At 39.1% G+C, this 20,907-nt stretch overlaps 1 protein-coding gene and 1 long non-coding RNA gene across 4 annotated transcripts in view; one reads left to right on the forward strand and one right to left on the reverse strand.

The window, feature by feature from the left end:
- Window positions 1-20,907, forward strand: part of LOC127660374 (uncharacterized) — a 77,704-nt gene that overhangs the window by 52,760 nt on the left and 4,037 nt on the right. The gene's annotated exons all lie outside the window — the stretch shown is intronic.
- Window positions 1-20,907, reverse strand: part of LOC127660370 (anaphase-promoting complex subunit 1-like) — a 100,881-nt gene that overhangs the window by 47,025 nt on the left and 32,949 nt on the right. For both annotated transcript variants that reach the window (XM_052150509.1, XM_052150508.1), the window contains exons 17-24: window positions 20,675-20,862; window positions 20,172-20,246; window positions 16,801-17,066; window positions 13,901-13,992; window positions 11,857-12,005; window positions 6,020-6,098; window positions 1,123-1,159; window positions 934-1,007 (exon numbers count right to left, since the gene is read on the reverse strand). In XM_052150509.1, the coding sequence (XP_052006469.1) occupies window positions 934-1,007; window positions 1,123-1,159; window positions 6,020-6,098; window positions 11,857-12,005; window positions 13,901-13,992; window positions 16,801-17,066; window positions 20,172-20,246; window positions 20,675-20,862 (960 nt within the window). The remainder of the gene's footprint in view (window positions 1-933; window positions 1,008-1,122; window positions 1,160-6,019; window positions 6,099-11,856; window positions 12,006-13,900; window positions 13,993-16,800; window positions 17,067-20,171; window positions 20,247-20,674; window positions 20,863-20,907) is intronic.

Raw genomic sequence — 20,907 nt, forward strand, 5'->3', positions numbered from 1 at the left:
AGAAACATACTCTACACAAGTGGCGCTTCTAGCTACGCAAGCTTGATTTTATGCACTGTTGCGTTCTAAAATGTGCTGAAACTCACTTCATAAAGCAATGCACATATGAAATGCATTTTCAGAATCGCAACCAGGGGTGCTATAATCGGTTTTCTCTTTTAGGTGAACTATTGTCATAGCAGAGCACCAGTTTGAAGAGAATCTTGAAAAGCAAGTTAGTTAAACGACAGTTATAATATACAGCGCTATGCAAACATTTTAGACACTTGTGAAAAATGTTGCATAGTGAGGATGTCTTCAAAAATAATGACATAACTAGTTTTCATTTATCACTTAATGTCATACAAAGTCCAGTACACATTTAAAAGCTAAATCAATATTTGGTGTGACCACCTTTGCATTTAAAACAGCCCAAATTCTCCTAGATACACCTGGACACAGTTTTTCTTGGTTGTTGGCAGATCGGATGTTTCAAGCTTCTTGGATAATTCACAGTTCTTCTATTTAGGCTGTCTCAATTGCTTCTGTCTCTTTATGTAATCTCAGACTGACTCGATGTTCAGTGGGGGCTTTGTGGGCTTCATGACATCTGTTGCAGGGCTCACTGTTCTTCTATTTCAATCTTTTCTATTTGCAAAAGTAATGTTTGGGAGTCTAACATTTATATTTCCCATTGACACACCAAAGCTGAAGATATAAATAACCATCTTAAGACTCAAGACTTTTGCACAGTACTGTATAACTAGCTACCAGAAAAATAACTCCTCATGTTTAATGGCACAGGCATTTGAGGATTGTCACTGCCGAAATAATGCAAGACGGCATGTTAAGCATAACAGGACAAGCATTTGCATCTATGTTTGAGTACTTGTGTAGATCACATTTTTCTGGGCGTGCAGGTTGAAAGAACTGTATTTGTTAAGTCAATCTGACCTGCAGAGGCCAACCACACAACCAGTTTCTCAGCCAAACAGCCGGATGAAGGAGCGGACTTCACACTGCTCTCCCTGTAGAACACACCCAACAATCAAACAGAGAAAATCAGCTGACTAGATCTTATGACCCAAGACTTATCTAGGAAAACAACAATAAAGCACATGACATTGTATAAACTATGAGTACCTTCTTAGAAAAGGTTCACTGATGTTTTTCTTTTGCCCTGCAAATAGACAGAACAAATCAGTAAAGATTAATACAATTGCAAAAAAAAAAAAAAAAAGTAAACACATGCTGTTTTTTTGATGAGCAGGTGAGTAAACCCAAGAAGAAATGTGATTTATTTCACTCCAAAATAAATAACTTCTAATACAGGGATGTAAACTCATGAGAGGTGAGGAAGTCATTACAGGTGTTTCAAATGTATATTTTCAGTTGATTTGTCTATTGTATTTAAAGCTTTAAGTTTTTAAGCTTAAAGTAATCCTTTCAAGTGATTTTAATAATTAAAATGTGGAAAACTTTACTAAACAATTTGGGTAAATTAGCTTCATTTAGCTGAAAGGCAGGTAGTTTCCATCCCTGTTGTTATAAATTATTTTTTGCATTACAAAAAACATAAGAAAATATGTTTAATTAACATGTCATAATGGAAAACATCTAAAATGGTCTGTATGCAAAGTTTTGTTCCTTATTTTAGGCTGAAATACGACTTGGACATGATCTTAACAGGTTTACGAATATTTACCCAGGATTTAAATTATCAGCACATATTAAGCAGATTTAATACACTGCCTGGCCAAAAACAAAAGTTGCATACTGTAATATTTCTTTGGACCGTCTTTAGCTTTGATTACAGCGTGCATTCATTGTGGCATTTTTTTTACCTTATGCAGCGTTTTAATGCAACTCTGGAAATGTATTTCCATCCAGTTGCATTCATTTTTGGTCGAGATCTTGTATTGATGACGGGAGAGTCAAACCACTCCGTAAGGTCATCTCCAGCACATCCCAAATACTTTCAATGGGGTGAAATTAATATGTGAAAATGATTCCTCGTGCTCCCTGAACCACTCATTCACAATTTGAGTCGATGAATCTCGGCATTGTCATTCTGGAATATGCCCGTACCGTCAGAGAAGAAAAAATCCATTGATGGGATGACCTGGTCATTCAGTACATTCAGGTAGTCAGCTGACTTCATTTCATTGCCGCATAATGTTGCGGAGCCTAAACCTGACCAATCGAAGCAACCCCAGATCATAACACTGCCTCCAGAGTCTTGTACAATGGGCACTATGCATGATGGGGGCATCGCTTCATGCACTTCCCTTCTTACCCTGACGCACCCATCGCTTTGGTATAGGGTAAATCTGGATTCATCAGTCCAGTCTTTACACTCCCTTTCAAATTGAAGTCGTGTTTTCCTATTAGCCTCACTAACAAGTGACTAATGACAAAACTAATGACCTCGAACTATCAAAATGAATATGAACATATGAAACCTTTACAACATTCCTTCATGTAACATGAAATTGCCACTAGATTGTGATAACACATTAAAAGGGTAATGCTGTAGAACATATTTAAATAATATCAGTTAATGCATTACATTTTGGTTGCCCTAAAATACTAAATACTAAAATAATAATAATGAAAAACTAAAACTAGCAATCAGAGCGAAAACTAATGAAAACTTAATTTAAATGACAAATGTAAAATATATTAGGTGTCTTAAACTATTATGTACTTAAGCTTTTGATATAACATACTTATGTAGATACATGTTGTTGCATTGTACTTACAGTACATTTAAAGCACCTGCATTTAATTTAGGGCTGCAACTAATGGTTATTTTGATAATCGATCTTTTTTTTTGTCATTAACAATTTTTATTTATTCCAAACTCAAATCAAACACAATCAGCACATGAAAACACGGAATCAACTTTCATCAAAATATGCCCCCTCCGCCACCCCCACCCACCTAACACACATCCCAGTGGCCAGACACCGAATAATAACAGACACAAACACAAGCAGACAGTCCAAGGAAATACTCACTGAAAACCAACAATTGCACAACAAAAAAATAAAAGGGTTCCACATATTAATCCATGACATAAACACCATTTAAACTGTCCCTCTCCATTGTTCCTCCCTGGCAACCCTCTAAGGACAAATAAGTGTCCCACTTCTTGTCAAAGGCACCAAAGCTACCCAGCAGTCTATGCAAAAAAAATTCAAAGGCTGCAACACTTCCCAATTCGTTGCACCACTCATGAAATGTGGGCGCACCAGCCGACTTCCATCCCCCAAGGATCACTTTACTGCCAATCTTCACCACACTGGTAAGGACCCAGTTTTATAATGTGTTTATTGCCTACATTAACACCCGCTAAAATACAAAGTCTGGGGCAGAGTGAAATCTGAGTGCTCAGGATCTCAGACATAACTCTGAACCCTCGACCAAAACTCTTGAATCTTAATACAATACCAAAAAACTTGGGCTATGATTGGCATCGCCAACAGGTGGGTGTGTCTATAAGACCAAGCCTATGCAATCTAGAGGGATTCCAATAAAAATGATGCAGACTCTTAAATTGAATGAGGCGCACCCTTGCATCTCTAGACATAGACTTGACATTTTTACCCCATTCTTCATCCTCCAGGACTAAATTCAAGTCTCTCTCCCATCACTTCTTGATAAAATTAATCTTTGATTATTTTTTCAATTAATCGATTTATAAGATAAATACCATTTTATTTCCTGTATTTTTATTAAAATGTGTTTTTTTTTTTGTGTGTTTGTAAATGTGTTGTAAAATGTGTTTTTCGCGATCGCTGTCCTATAGGAAGATCTGGAACAGGTTTTCATCAAGGATGTCTCTGTACATTGATGCATTCATCTTTCCCTCAATCCTGACTAGTCTCCCAGTTCCTGCCGCAGAAAAACATCCTCACGGCGTGATGCTGCCACCACCATGCTTCACTGTAGGGATGGTATTGGCCAGGTGATGAGCGGTGCCTGGTTTCCTCCAGACATGACGCTTGCCATTCAGGCCAAAGAGTTCAATCTTTGTTTCATCAGACCAGAGAATTTTGTTTCTCATGGCAAACACCAGGCAGGCTGTCATGTGACTTTTACAGAGGAGTGGCTTCCGTCTGGCCACTCTACTATACAGGCCTGATTGGTGGAGTGATGCAGAGATGGTTGTTAATCTGGAAGTTTCTCCTCTCTCCACAGAGAAACGCTGGAGCTCTGTCAGAGTGACCATCGGGTTCTTGGTCACCTCCCTGACTAAGGCCCTTCTCCCCCGATCTCTCAGTTTGGCCGGACGGCCAGCTCTAGGAAGAGCCTTGGTGGTTCCAAACTTCTTCCATTTACAGGTGATGGAGGCCACTGTGCTCATTGGGACCTTCAATGCTGCAGAAATTTTTCTGTACCCTTCCCCAGATCTGTGCCTCGATACAATCCTGTCTTGGAGGTCTACAGACAATTCCTTGGACTTCATGGCTTGGTTTGCTCTGACATGCACTGTTAACTGTGGGACCTTATATAGACAGGTGTGTGCCTTTCCAAATCATGTCCAATCAAGGATGATCTCAAGGATGATCAGTGGAAACAGGATGCACCTGAGCTCAATTTTGAATGTCATGGCAAAGGCTGTGAATACTTATGTACCTGAGATTTTTGTAATTTTTAATACATTTGCAAAGATTTCAAACAAACTTCTTTCATGTTGTCATTATGGGGTATTGTTTGTAGAATTTTGAGGAAAATAATGAATTTAATCAATTTTGGAATAAGGCTGTAACATGACAAAATGTGGAAAAAGTGAAGGGCGGTGAATACTTTCGGGATGCACTCTATATATGCCTTTTCTTTACACAAACTTAAATTAGCTTTACCCTGTTCTGTAGATGAAAAAAGTCAGCTGAATAACATTCTCAGAATGTTCTGCACTTTTTTCAAGACTCTAAACTAATCACAACTATTTGTCCAATGCTGAGTTCACATTCAGAAAACAAGCTTTTGGTTGCCAGCTTGAACGGGGCCATGACGATCCGCTTTTGGGTTGGAACCGGTGCCATCCTGCGATTATGAACAACATCAGGACCAATATTACAGTCCTATCAGAAGGGCAACTGCTCCCTTTTGATTGCAAATCTTCCTCTTCTGATTGCTTTTATTTGTTAAATTAAAATGACAGTAAGATGACTAATTTCAATGAATTGTCTCAATAATCTCCCCATTTTGCCCAAACTTCAGAGGAAAGAAATTAGGGGCATCTGGGAGGTGAATTAGCGATAAACACATTTCTGTATGGAAACGGCTTCAGGGCAGATTTCTTTTGCACTAAACCAAAACCTATGCGACAAAGTGTTTTTTTAAATATGATGTCATCATGCACACCATTTTTATTGATAAAAGGCCATTTTAATGGAAACAGGCTGAAGGCGGCAAATGTCTCAATTTTCGCCCCCGCATTTTCACTTTTTAGATAACAAAATAGCGCGAAAGATGGATGGAAACTAGGGTTATGTGAACTTCTGCAGTTAATCCAGGATGGACTAGCACGTCCCTTAGCACTTACTTGGTTTACTAATTTTAAACCATGACTTGCACTATACATGAGTAATATTGGCATTATATTCATGATGTTAGTCAGAGGGGAACTGGCCCTCACAGTGAGTCTGATTTCTCCCAAGGTTATTTTTCTCCATTAACCAACATCTTTGAGTTTTGTGTTCCTTGCCACAGTCGCCTTCGGGGTTTCTAAAACCATTGATTAATTAACTATTTTATTTTTATACACAATTTACAATTACACCATGATGACTCTCAGACTTTATAACTATTACAGTTTCATTTTCTGTTAATGCATGATTTCCCGTAAAGCTGTTTTGAAAGTACTAAAACGGTTTTTAAAATTAACATTACAATTTTGGATGCTTGATTTAAACTATTTAACATTCTAGTGTGAACATATCGGTAAATAGGTCTGAGGATTTTAAAGACCGCCTCATAAGCTTCTGATCGTACACATACAAACTAAAGCATCCCATCACAGCGAGCCCACCTGCTGACAGTCTGGAGAGGTACTTTTGCATGTTAGTCGAGATTGCGTCCTCATCTCCCACCATGTAGAGGGCATAGCTCTGAGACACAGATAGACAGAGGGAGAGAGAGAGAGACAGAAGAAGAGGACAATGGTTAAAAAATAGAACTAGAGTGAGTATTAGCCTTGGGACAGCACCTGTGTGGTTTGGGTTTACTGCTGTCATGTGTGGGGAGAATTAACATGTTTCATTGTGACGTGATACAGGAATGTGGTCATCAACCACATGTATGATTGCACACATCATAACAGCAGCACACAGGTAATATATGTTGCCTCTGGAGCACACAGCTCATTTAGAACATGAATTTCAGCAGCAGCAGAGATATTACGCAGGAAGATGGTTTAGTAGCAAGATGTTTAAAATTTCAAAAGCAAATGCAAGAGATGTTTGCCTGTGCAAAATTGTTGCAATGCAAGGGTGTTGTTGTGGGTGTTTGCAAGGGCGTTTCTGTGCAGTTGCTTATGGTCTAGGTCAAACGAGCCCAACCTCAAATCTGTCTGACTTTGGTTTGGGTCCCTCCTCAAATGCGTTTCTGCCTACTTCCGAATGTGTTTTTTGTGATTCTATAACAAAACATATTAGACCCCGTTTACACCTAGATTTATTAACGCTGTCCACTTGCGATCAGATCACCTGAGAGATTAGTTCACATCATGTCAGAATTACTGTACTGTAGATTACAGAGTAATCGATTACTCGTAAATTCAAATTCAAGTTCAAAATGTTATGCCTTGTATGTGAAATAAATATTTTTTGTTTTATTCACAGAAGTTACCACGAATGGTTTTAAAGTTAGCTAACTTCTTTATACTATTCTTTTGGGAATAACTGAAATGAACAATTTGCATTGACAACAAATAAAAAGATCTAAAAATAAGGGTAAAAATGAAATGAAAAAAATGTTGCACTCCCTCGGAGCTTATATTGAAAACATATTATAAACTCTAGAGTCTACATTAAGTCTATCACATTTTTATTGTTTCACAAGTTCTTAAAAACATAGTGAAAATAAGTAGTGAAAGTTGGCTTTTTAGAAAATGTGCTCTGCTTGTGCAGATCCAAAGGGAAAGTACAGTAGAATTCAGAGGAAAAAATGTTTTGCGAGCAGTGTTTTTAATAGTGAATAACTGTTGCAGAATTAGTACTCTATTTTATGGATGGGCATTTTGGTCATTTTGTCTACTCGAGTACTCAGACTAATTACTAGAGTGCTTGTAAAGTAGTCAAGGGGCAATTAATAACATGTCTGACAAACGTCTATGGCGCTCCATTGTGTCTTGTTGTTCCAGTGCATCGTCTCTTTATTATTATAGGCTGTTATAAAATAGTATGTAACAAAATGTACAAAAGGTTGCATAATCAAATGCATCATATTTTGTCATTATGTGAAGAATCGCTGCCCAACTCTGAAAGAATGTGGTAATCTTAGTATGTGCGCACCAGTTTTTTTAGTGACTGTCTGAACAGTCTATTTTCAAATAACAGGAGATAACCATAACCACTGCGTTTTAATATGTGCGTAAGTTCAGTTTTGAAGATGCTGCATTGTGTTCCATTTAACTGCGCTCTGTCTAGCTGTTTCGCCTGCTGTACACTAGCAAACGTGCCTGGCGTTTAAGTGTGTGTGTGTGTGTGTGTGTGTGTGTGTACACATGGTTAATTACACTCTCTTTGTGTTGATTATTGTAATGATAGCATTGCAGCATCATATCAGTTTGTTTGATAATCAATGTACTCCTCTAAGTCACAATGTAATCAATCTCAAAATTACAAATAAGTTTGTGTTTAGTTGTCAGGTATTTGTCACTGGATTTTGAATTAAGTGAAAAGTCACATCATGCATGATCAGTATCGATCAGCTTTTTCATGAACGATCATTGCTGCCACATCTGAGTACCAGAGTCCTTGAGTACTCGTGCCCATCCCTACTCGATTTATTAATCCCTCACAACCCTAACAAATACAGCAATTTTGAAATTCCCACTTGTTGAAACATTTTCAAGTCTATGTAGAATTCCTAATTACAAGTTGCAAACTTCAAATTCTATTAAAGCCTGAACTTGACCAAAATGGCAACAGACTCCGCAGTTAAAGTTGGTTTATATATATTTTTGTTTGATACGAGTTTATATTATAGCCAGAGATAACCTGAAGCACTTTCTTTGTTCATAAACATTTAGCAAGTACATACACTGATGAGCCAAAACATCATGACCACCTGCCTGATATGCTGTTGGTCCTCCGCGTGCCACCAAAACAGCACCAACCCGCCAAGGCATGGACTCTACAAGACCCCTGAAGGTGTCCTGTGGTATCTGGCACCAAGACATTAGCAGCAGATCATTCAGTCCAGTAAGTTGTGAGGTTGAGCCGCTGTGGATCGGACTTGTTGTCCAGCAGATCCCACAGATGCTCAAATCGGATTGAGAACTGGGGAATTTGGAGGGCAATACAACCCCTTGAGCTCTTTGACATGTTCTTCAAACCATTCCTAAACAATATGTGCAGTGTGGCAGGGCACATTATCCATCAGGGAATACCACTGCCATGAAGGGGTGTACCTGGTTTGCAACAATCTTTAGGTAGGTGGCACATGTCAAATTGACATCCACATGAATTGCCTGACCCAGGGTTTCCCAGCAGAACATTGCCCAGATCATCACACTCCCTCCACCGGCTTGTCGTCTTCCCACAGTGCATCCTGGTGCCATCACTTCCCCAGGTAAACGGCGCCTAGTACACGGCCGTCCACATGATATAAAAGAAAATGAGACTCATCGGATCAGGCGAACTTCCTCTATGATCCAATGTCCAGTTCCGACCCTCGTCCATTGTAGGCACTTTCGACAGTGGAAAGGGGTCATAATGGAAACTCTGACCGGTCTGCGGCTTCACAGCCTCATAAGCAGCAAGATGCGATGCACTGTGTGTTGTGACACATTCCTTTCGTAACCATCATTAACATTTTCTTTGACTTGTGCCACAATAGAGCATTGGGCACCAAACACCCTGTCGCCGGTTTGCGGTTTGTTCCTCTTCGGGCCACTGTCAGTAGGTACTCACCAATGCTGACTGGGAGCACCCAGTCATCTGGCCATAACAATTTGACCCTTGTCAAAGTTGCTCAGGTCTTTACTCCTGCCCATTCCTCCTGCATTCAATACGTTGACTACGAGAACTGATTGTTCGCTTACCATCTAATCTACCCAGACCTTGACATGTGGCCTTGTTAGGAAATGATCAAAGATATTTGGTTCCTGTGAGTGGTCATAATGCTTTGGCTCATCGGTGCATAGAGGTGAAGTTACGAATTCATGCAGTGATTTACACATGCATCCATTTTGCTGTTACCAGCATTGCCACAGAAATAAATGATGTCTGAGGACTTGAATAGCCATGAGTGGAATCTCAAAGTTGTCATCTCGTTGTTATTATTACAGTAATACCGTCATAGACGTGAAGGTAGCATTAATAACTGTATTTACATGTGGATAAGTCTTTTCATTGCAAGTCTGATCACTTAAAGAAGTAATAGCACAACCCTCAGCAAGTCATATGATTTGAAGAATCATTTATCTCTATATCACAAACAATGCCGGACGAAATACATACAGAAGTTTAATACTTAGAAATAGAGGTCTGTTCAAATACATAATCCAAAGCATATGCAGTAATATTAGAGATGCTTGCCTTAGCAAACTCTATTAAATATCACAGAGAAGAAAAAGGGTTGGAAAAAGTCAAAGACAGGCAGAGAGAGGCAGAAAGAGAGAGAGAGTGTGTTAGTGTATGAGACATGGGGAGAGAGAGAGAGAGAGAGAGAGAGAGAGAGAGAGAGAGAGGGTTAAATGGATGCTCTAATGTTCTGGACTCTAATCTAAGGGACAGTGGGGTAAACACAGTCCATAATTGCTTAACAGGTTGTCAGCACCGTGGGGTTGTGCGTCATTTTGCAGGGTCTGATGGAAGTACACAAACACACACACACACACACACACACACACACACACACACACACACACACACACACACACACACACACACACACACTGCACCAGTGACCCCTCCCAGCAACCTTACGAGTGATTCAGCCCTGCACTTTCATGAATTAATTAAGGTGGGGCATCTCTCATACACACACAGGACGTCGAGAACGCCCAGGGAGGACTCAGTGCTCGTAAAATGTCATTATGATTAGCTTGCAGCACTCTGCCATCTAACTGCTTGACATTTACACAGAACATGTGTGAGATAAGGGCATGAGACCCAGCTTCTCTGCACCCCCTGTTGGGCATTCTGGAACCCTAAGAGGACTGACTGGTCACATACACACTGCAAAGTTTTGGGAGTGACAACTAGTTAAATGCAGGAAAACTAGAAAAATGTTTCCATGACTTTTTAAGATTTAAATAATTTCCATGTCTGGAAAACACGATTTTAATATGGTTTTTGTACAAACTATGTGGATTTACTGAAAACGCAGTGAATGATAGGAGTGAATACGATTGGTCACTGTTGTTTTCAATTCAGTGTGTACAGCAGGGCTGGGCGATATAGCAGCAAATATTCTCAATATTTCTCAACATATTTTAAATTAGAGGAACCATCATTTCAACCAAACAGCCGTTGTAGCCAAGTAGAATCGAAACGTTTGATGTATGAAGTAAAAGTCTCGTTAAAAATAATGAAGGCATGTCTTTTTTTAATGTCTTCAAAAATGTGTTAAAAAAAAAAACACAAGGAAGACTTATTAAATAATTGTCATATAAGCTTTGAAACCTTGTTGAATATGATTATAATACAGAATTATTATTGTTGGGCTCAGTCAAGTTTATTATAACAATATAATGCTAAACTACTATTATTATTTTGAGGATTAGACTTGTTTTATCATATTCTGTATATGTGTGTGTGTATATGTGTATATACACACACACCACACACACACACACACACACACACACACACCTTCACCTGGGGCCTTTATTTTGGTGGAAAATAAACAAACATCTGGTAAAATACTCCGGGAACACATACATGAACGTGAGGGACTGTAGATACTTTACAGTGGTGTTTATGAATGGGTATAGTTTATGGTGTATTTGCTTTTCCCACTGTATTCCCAGAAATGTTTTGTTGGCTTCTTGTTTCCATGACCACATAAGCAGCTTTCTCCGGGAGAAACCTAGGTGTGTTAAACCGCTTTCTCTTAATCCCTTAAATGGCGTAAGGAAATCGCCGTTCTTGTTTACATGACATTTCAGAGCACCGTATTCTGCAAAAACCCTGGAATTAAACCATTTTCATAAGTGCATGTAAATGTGGTTACAGCGTTACATTTTGCACCAGGAATGCTGAAAACAGTAAATAACAGTTATGAGCCCTGCACATGTATGCAGACCAGAGCGTACACCATTCACTGAAGCACACGCAGATCATGTATTAATTTAATTCAATCTGAGCTTTTTGTGGTTTAATAATCACATGAGAATATATTGTGAATCTGATGTTTTCTGATGAATTGTGCAGCTCTGAAGGATTGTGAAACCAGTTTAATGAAATAAATGGAATAATAAAAGTGCATTAAAATCATGGTGACATTCGTTCATAAAAATCATTGCAATTACAGTATATTGTGCATATTCAACATCACTTAACCCTAGTGAACAGAACAGGATCAAGCAAGCAAAAGTGGAGTGGCATCCATATTTAGCTGCAGTGTGCACGTGGCCATTGAGTTGTTTGAACCAGACTTACAAATACATCCATTCAAATAATTCATTTTGGTCCTTACCAGAACCAGTAGCTTTGTTCTCTCACAGATGCTGGGCAGGTAGGGAAAAGGAGCCACGTCTTGCCCTCTCAGACAACGACTGAGCCAATCGAACACACAAGGTGCATCTCCATTCAGAAACACCGGCCAAGCCATCAACTCCAACTGATCTGAACATGGACAGTTGACATGTCATATAACAGAAGTGACAGTGGTTATATCCAAAGTATTTTAAACAATATTTATCTAATTGTTTTAGAATTATACATGCAACTTCATTAAGTGATGTATATCTGAGTGAAACTTGATTTTAATAGAATCACTTTAATAAGAAAATTGATTAGTGCTGGGAAATGTAATAGTTGACTGTTTAATGCAATTAATGCAGTATGCGCTTTTTTTACTTCCTGAAATTCCCACGTCCTGTGGCTAAAACTGGTATATATAAATTTCACACCCGACTCGACTGCAGATCCTAGCACAGAAACGGATTGTGTGGAGCATTGCACGCTTATTCATTACACATGAAACATGTCACAGGTATAAAAAACACTGGAGCGGTTTTACTGTACGGACTACAGAGAATGGAGTCTTCCCCGTAAGCAGTGAGCCAGGTGTGGGAGAGATATGGGCAAGCTGCCGTATCTCTTCATATCGCCCGAAAACACTCACTCACCATCATCTGAACAACTGTCGAAATCAAAACAAAAGGAGAGAGGCCCAGTACACGCAGATAGATGTCAGCCAAAGAATATAATATTTTTGAGATTTAAAACTACAGCAAATTAAACTTAAGCATTCAGCTTGTTTTATATCTGTATGTATATAGTGTCTAATAATGTATTGGCAATGTACACTTAAGTTTATCTTGCCAATAAAGTTTGATATTAATTGGAAACTGCCCATTTGATCCTATTCTTAAAAAAAGTCAATTGTAAAACACCAGAAGTTTTTGCCCAGCGTTTAACTACGGCAAATACAGATTTCATGGCATGCATACACATACTTGTATCATAGGTTTATACCTGTAAAAATGTGTCTAATTAACTATCTGCGCAAACAAAATGAACGTTTTAACATGTACATAATTAAATAATTAAAATAAATGACTAGCCAATTTCTTGCCAGTTTTTTGAGACACAGTATAAAGTAAATATGTTTAAGATTATACTTTTGTTGTAATGTATCATGTTCCATGACTAATCACGATTAATAACTGAAAACGGTGCGATTAATTCGTTTAAAAAATGTAATTGATTCACAGCCCTAATTTTAATCAATTGATTGACTCGTTATGATTATGATGGCCAGTCCTTAATGTGAGTTTGCTAAAACTATGTCTAAACAGCTATTTGTTAACATAATCAAATAGCCTGCATGGGCTTGGTGATGTCAGCCAAAAATAAATCAATTTACATTTACATTTATGCATTTGGCTGACGCTTTTATCCAAAGCGACTTACAGTGCACTTATTACAGGGACAATGGCTTGGAGTTAAGTGCCTTACTCAAGGACACAATGGTGGTGGTCGTGGGGTTCGAACCGACAACCTTCTGCTTACCAGCTCAGTGCTTTAGCCCACTACGACGCCACCACTCCAATTACAATTTCAGATACGGAGCATAATAATACATTTTGATGAAATATAAAGAATTATTATTTGGAATAACATGCATGCACACGAGTCATGCACAATAAGGCAAGAAATGTGTACTAAGAAAGTTCATCATGTGAGAAATATTTAAACTTTTAATAATTAATTTAGTCACACCACAAGACTATTTAGGTGAAGCAATAAGGTGATTAAAAATGGTGAAAAACTGAAAAGAAGTGGTGGCCAGTCTCAATAGAAGTCCACGTAATTTGTCAAATTCCCACATATACAACTAATCAATTCACTTGAAATGGTTCCCATGGTAACAAATCCTGTCAATCAAACATTGAACATGGCCACCAGCACATCTAGTGCTGCACCCCCTAACAAGCCAGCATTGTCTGGTAAATTAATAGAAATGCCTTTAGCTGCTAATGAGGGGCCCCCGACCGCATTGAACGGTCCCGTACCTTGATCAATCACGCAGGCCTCCTTGAACGTTTTGATGAATGAGGGGTAATCGCGCCAGTACAGATCAATGTAATCGTCCAGCCGCAGGTCCCTAATGAAATGAGAGGAAAAAAATAGTTTGCAGGTAGAGTCGCCAGGCGCTCGATTTATACACTAATACTGGTGTTAGACTTAAACTAGATCATGACTCATACGGCACAGAGTTTAGCACTGCACTGATTAATGGGGTAGACTGCAAAGATCTGTGTCCGGTGGCTTTAAACCTAAAAACAGACCTTTATTAAGTCTCATAACCAATGCTAACGAGGTGTATATAGAATATTTACAACATATTCAATATTCTGTAGATTATAAAACTTTACATGCACTATCTATGCTTAAGCAGAGTCATGTAAATGTGGTCATGTAAACAACTTTATTGTTTTTCCTTTATAGGGATAAGGTCATAAGCCATTTTGATACGGGTAGAATTTTGCCCATCGTCCTAATTTTGCATAATACGTAAACAGCTTTAAATGCATTCTTACCATGTATGAAAGTGTTGTGCACTTGCCTGTTTACATTTTGATGATATTGTATTATTATTTTTTTTAGTAGGCTGATTTTTGGTTGCTATTGGTGTTGCATGTAAACGCAGTCAATGTAAAATTGTATGTGCACCAAGTAATTTTCTCATCATTAAAAGAGTTTTACCCCAAAAGGAATGTCAACTACTTGATCACATGGCTAGTTAAATACTTCACATATCTTATACTATTAAGAAACTCTTGGCACTAAGCAGCTGTGCCTGACTGGCAGATTATCATATGTTTTTCAGTTCCAACATGTAGCCTTCTTAAAATCATCCTTTTAAGCCATTTTTGAGCATATATAACAGAGATATCAGACCACAGATTTTCAGTAAATGGCTTATAATTATAGAGACCAGTGTCAAGTTTAACTTTTAAATTAAGGGGCAGTATTTACCACCCCAAATTTGGGGCAATTAGTCACCTTTATAAGGGCATTTATATTTCTAATAATTTAACAAATGGTTTCTCTTCCATTAATGTAAAATACTTCAATTTAATCAATTTGTCACGGTCCTGTCACCTTGTCAGGTTGGTGTTTTGTCTTACGAGGACCGTGGCATCATCATTCCCTTTCTGTCTCTTGTTTCGCGTATGTTCTTTGTGTGAGCGCGTGGGTCCGGTTGTTAGTGACCGCCGAGTGCGAGTGACCGCCATGCACTCTCCGTTGATGTCACGATCCGGTCATCTTGTCAGGTCTGACGAGGACCGTGGCATCATTGTTCTGTCTGTCTTAAGTTTCATGTCCAGGACATGTGGTCTGGATCCTTACTTCCTGTTTGGTTCGGTTTTTGGTCCGTTTTGGGATTCGGACACTCATTCTCCACGTTCTGGTTGTTTTGTTCCAAGCTTGATGTTATTGCCCTCGTGTGTTTCAGGTGCCGCTGGCATGCGGAATCAGCGTTTCCATGAGAAACCTGATTGTTTCCATAGGAACGCTGATCAGCTGCGAGCGTAACCTGCCCTTTGTTTGTTCATGCCTATATTAATCCCCTTGTGTATCATGTCCTTTGCTGGATTGTCTGATTTAATGTTAAATGTTCAGTGTTGACAATGTCTGGCTAAATTGTTGTTTGGTGTGAAGTAACCTTACTATCTTGTCTAGTGTATCTGTGTGGTTGCCTTCCAGTTGGCTGCATGTCAGCTGGGTTTCCACGGAGGATACCTCGTCTTTATCCGTGTGTCGGGAGCTAGATCGCCCTACCCTGCTGGGTGTCGTTCTGCACATCACTAAGCTTCAACAGAAAATTCCACTAATCTTTTCCACGACATCCACAGTGACTACTCGCATTTATTGCAAATAAATCCTTTGAACTGTTCCTCTGCATTTGGGTCTGTTTGTCTCGCTATCGCTCATTAAATAATACTTAGATTGAGAATTTATTAAAAAAGATTGAGAATTTATAATCCCTCAACATATGAATTAAATCAACATTAATGTCATGCCATAATATGTATAACTAGTACTACAATAGAATATTAAGAACTATATCAGAAGTTAATTAAAATAAAAACAGAAGAATTTATTACAAGGGCATTTTTGCCCTCACATTTTGAATTCTGGGAGATTTTTTTTAATTATTTAAAGACAGATATTTAGAGACATATTTTTTTGCCAACCTACAAACAACAGACCAAAAAAATATTCAGATGGTCAGGGATGGTTATTAGAAAACAACGCTTTCAAAGTTAAGTCCAGTTAATCAAACTGATTAAGCCCTCCACATAACAGCAAACACTTGACATTTCATTAAACAATGATATTGACATTACAGTTAACTACACATCCAAAAATGGGAGCCACCTGCAAAGAAAAGCAGTGATCACAATGTGAACTGGGAGGTTTGATGAGCTCCTGTGCCATTATTTGGCCAGTCGGAGGTATATCTAGTGGTTTAGTCTACGTGTAGTAATTGGCATAAAGTCAGATTCACTCTAGAGCTTGTTCTGGCCAAGAACCACCCACTTGGACAGAAAGAGACTGTCTGACTGACATATAGTGACCAACCAAAGATAGCTAAGTTGTATGTGCAATTTAGGATCAGGTTCATTTGAAAAGTATGATACCACCACAATAATATGCAAGAGCAGAAACATGTATTCAAATTATGGCTTGAACTGTTACATTAAACACCCTAGAAATTTGGGATCAGAATTTGTCCATCTAAAAGCCTATTTCAAAGACAGAATACAAAGTGTAATACACATTTCTGCTCATAAATATCTAGTTAACTTGCTATTGAGAGTCTAAAATAAAACTCTGAATAACCTTTAAAGATTAAAGCTACAAACCTGTGGCAAAAAGGTCCAAATTGAAATCGAATACATACTTGGCCAGCTGCTGCAGAAGACCGACCAGAGCTCTCGCCCCACTCCGCTGTAACTCATCCAACTTCAGATCCTCATAGAGCAGGTGTAGAACATAGAAAAGAACTGGGATATGTGGGAAAAGCAGGGCAGACGACTCCAGCCTTAGAGTGGATTCATGGATCTCCACACCACCAGGGGGTGAAACGGTTTCCAGGCCTTGAACGGCCATCGCAGGTCGCATGAAAACCTGCCAATGGTACTCAGAGCAACGGAGGTATCCCCAGTCCTGTTGATGCCAAAATAGATGTAGGCATATCAACAAAACACAGGTGAACACCTTCAAACAGTTTTATATTATCAGCCCTATACATTGTGAGTAAATCACTCGCATGTGTGACAAATTTTCACGCTATGCCAATAAAATATGTCTGTTATTAGCTACTGGCTAGTAAACGTTCGTGAGTTGTGTAGTGGTGAATAACTTAAGCACAGCGATCCTTTTACAGAATAAAAAGCTGGCATTTAAGAAGCTGGATTCAGCCTTGTCTTTTACTGCGTGCTGATGTCTCGTGAGTGCACACAGGAAATTTACCTTATTTGGCTGCACTGGGTCCTGAGGTGACGTGATTGCGCTGTCACTATCGCTTTAGTTGAGCCATGATATGCCATAGTTACATTTACATTGCATGGAAAAACGTCAACTCTAATTTTGGTTAAACTCTGCCACAGACTGTTTCAACATGTACAATTAACATTTGTCTACTTGAGTCAATACACATTATGCAATTTTTGGCTCGTTCCGTGTATTTTGTGTCCAAAGACGAGATCCACATACTCTTTATGTATTTTTAATATCCTTTCTGCTATTTACAGTCACTTGGTGATCAAAAAGTAAAATATAAACCCATCCATCCATCCATCCATCTTCAACCGCTTATCCGAAGTCGGGTCGCGGGGGCAGCTGCTCCAGCAGGGGGCCCCAAACTTCCCTATCCCGAGCCACATTAACCAGCTCTGACTGGGCTGACCCCGAGGCGTTCCGGGCCAGTGTGGAGATGTAATCTCTCCACCTAGTCCTGGGTCTTCCCGAGGCCTCCTCCCAGCTGGACGTGCCTGAAACACCTCCCTAGGGAGGCGGCCAGGGGCATCCTTACCAGATGCCCAAACCACCTCAACTGACTCCTTTCAACGCAAAGGAGCAGCGGCTCTACTCCGAGCTCCTCACGGATGACTGAGCTCCTCACCCTATCTCTAAGGGAGAAGCCCGCCACCCTTCTGAGGAAGCCCATTTCGGCCGCTTGTACTCGCGACCTAGTTCTTTCGGTCATGACCCAACCTTCATGACCATAGGTGAGGGTAGGAACGAAAATTGACCGGTAGATCGAGAGCTTTGCCTTTCGGCTCAGCTCTCTTTTCGTGACAACGGTGCGATAGAGCGAGTGCAATACCGCCCCTGCTGCCCCGATTCTCCGGCCAACCTCCCGCTCCATTGTCCCCTCACTCGTGAACAAGACCCCGAGGTACTTGAACTCCTTCACTTGGGGCAAAACCTCATTCCCTACCTGGAGTACGCACTCCATCGGTTTCCTGCTGAGAACCATGGCCTCAGATTTAGAGGTGCTAATCCTCATCCCAGCTGCTTCACACTCGACTGCCAAGCGATCCAGTGAGAGCTGAAGGTCACGGACCGATGATGACATGAAGACAACATCATCTGCAAAAAGCAGCGATGAGATCCCCAGCCCACCGAACCGCACGCCTTCCCCACCCCGACTACGCCTCGATATCCTGTCCATGAATATCACAAACAGGATTGGTGACAAAGCGTATAAAATATAAAATATATTTTTATTATTATACTTAAAATATAAACATTAATTTTAATCATACATTGCACGGATGAGAGAAAAACCACCGTGCATCTTCTCTCTCGTTAATGTGCGCTGCGCTAATTCAACCGTAAATCATTGTACTCGCAGAGCAGCCGGTTCTCTTAAAGTACCATTTTAGTGCATGTTATTCATATAAATGTAAACTCAATGTAAATTGTACAACACATACACAAACACGTAACAAAATGTAGTTTTAACTTCAGCAAACATTATAAATATGGAAGAATTCGACAACTAGGCTCTTGCAGCATCTATGCAAAACCTAATGATTTTACAATGTACTTTTGAAATAATAGCACTTAAATTATTAGTTTTTATAGTAAAATTATTAAATTATTGTTATATGTGGAATTCTATTTTCAGTATTAGTTTCCAACCTCCTGAATTTTTTGCCAAACATGTGTATAAATGCAATTTAATGACATCATATAAATTTATAGAATTTGACATTTTTACTTTTTTATAACGTGATTGAAATGATAAACAGCAAAATATGAAATAAAATGTTCAATCTCGCATACTATCTCATGGAGTCTATATATAGCCCTGTGCGACATGCGTGGATGTATTTTGGCTTTGCTAAAGCAACGCAAATTTAAGAGAATAAAAACCAACTGAATACTGTTCACAAGACTCTAGACTGTCATTTAAAGGGTTAACTTCTGCCGTGTCACGTGACACAACAACATGCTGTCGATTCCTTGAAGCACTCCTACGGACGGACGCAGTGACAAAAACTCATTCATTTTTCGTGAGTCAGTGTCCTAATAAACATGCTGTCCTCATATGTGGAAACTAGCACCACATTTCCCTAAAAGTAGAAAAAACATGATAGTTATTTTGAATAACTAACACATCTGTGGGTCATTTAGCTTAATTTTAATGTACATTTTGTTATGTTTAATTTTGTTAGAACTGTGCGATATGATTCTATTCATTAACATTAGTTAATGCATTCATATATATTTACTGTGCATTTTCACATTGAGAATAAAAAATGCTGCTTTCAGAGGCTTTATATGGAGTTAGGATGAAAATAAAGTGTATTTCAAACTGCACTTCACTGACACCAGTGAAGACAACCAGCACACTTGAGGTAAAGTCAATCTGAATGCAGGTTGGCGCCGTTTTGGTGGCACGAGAGGGACCTATACAATATTAGGCAAGTGGTTTTAATGTTGTGGCTGATCGGTGTATTGTGCACTTGAATTCTTGATTCTGGTCTCTCATATCATTCCATGAACTCTTTTTTTTTTCTCGGATAATAGAACAATTGAAGGAAAATCAATATATCATGAGTAGCCGTGTAATAAGTGGCTGTGCTTTGCGTGGGGGTCCTGAACCCCCATTTGGGGTTTATTTTGTGATGACCTGACTGTACATTATCCCAAAAATATTGACACACTATCAAGGATAGAAACATACCGTGATAGCAAATCAAGTCACAGGAGATTGTAGATGATCAATGGTGTTTAACCCTGAGGTCTAAGGTCACTCACCTCATCAGAGCCTGTGTCGGCAGGACGAGCCTTCTTGGGGGCAATTACTGGTGAAAGAGGCACGTCAAAATGAAGCTGAGGAGACAGCAATTATGTTAATGACAATAGTTAAAGACATACAAGTGTGTAATTGACCAATTGCAAATACCACTACAACATTTTTACAAATGTCACAGTTGCTTTTTTTTTACAAAAGTCACTTCAGTATGCAACCATCAGCCAAGAAAATAAATGTAAATTTACTTTAAAGTTCAATTAAGCACCAAGCAATTTTCAAACAACATCATTTTAAAACATACACAAAATCTACATAGAAAGATTTTGTGATTAATAGGGTTAAGGATAGACCAATATAACAGATGGGCTGATTAAAAATAATAAACTTGATTTATTATATGACCCTCATTTTAACCTGTTAGCCCAGGTACTTGAGAAATATTGGTATATCCTAAAGCAATGTAACATTTAAAAGTAAAAAGTGCTCAGATTTAGGAGACACTCACATTGCGTGTCCACGTTAATCGTTCCGTATTGTAACCCATCATTGTCATTAAGCATGTGACAAACAAGTTCCACTCCAGGTGCATGCTGGGCCCTCCAGGGGCATTGTAGCTGTTGTACCACTTGACCAGCACTTTCATAGCAGTGTCCTTGGGCAGAATAAACCGGATGGCCTGCATACAACGTTTGACTGAAGAGATAGGATTAGAACAAGGATTACCTTAAAATTAACAAC

The sequence above is a fragment of the Xyrauchen texanus genome, chromosome 20 (genome assembly GCF_025860055.1).
Source record: "Xyrauchen texanus isolate HMW12.3.18 chromosome 20, RBS_HiC_50CHRs, whole genome shotgun sequence".
In the NCBI taxonomy this organism is placed as follows: Eukaryota; Metazoa; Chordata; class Actinopteri; order Cypriniformes; family Catostomidae; genus Xyrauchen; species Xyrauchen texanus.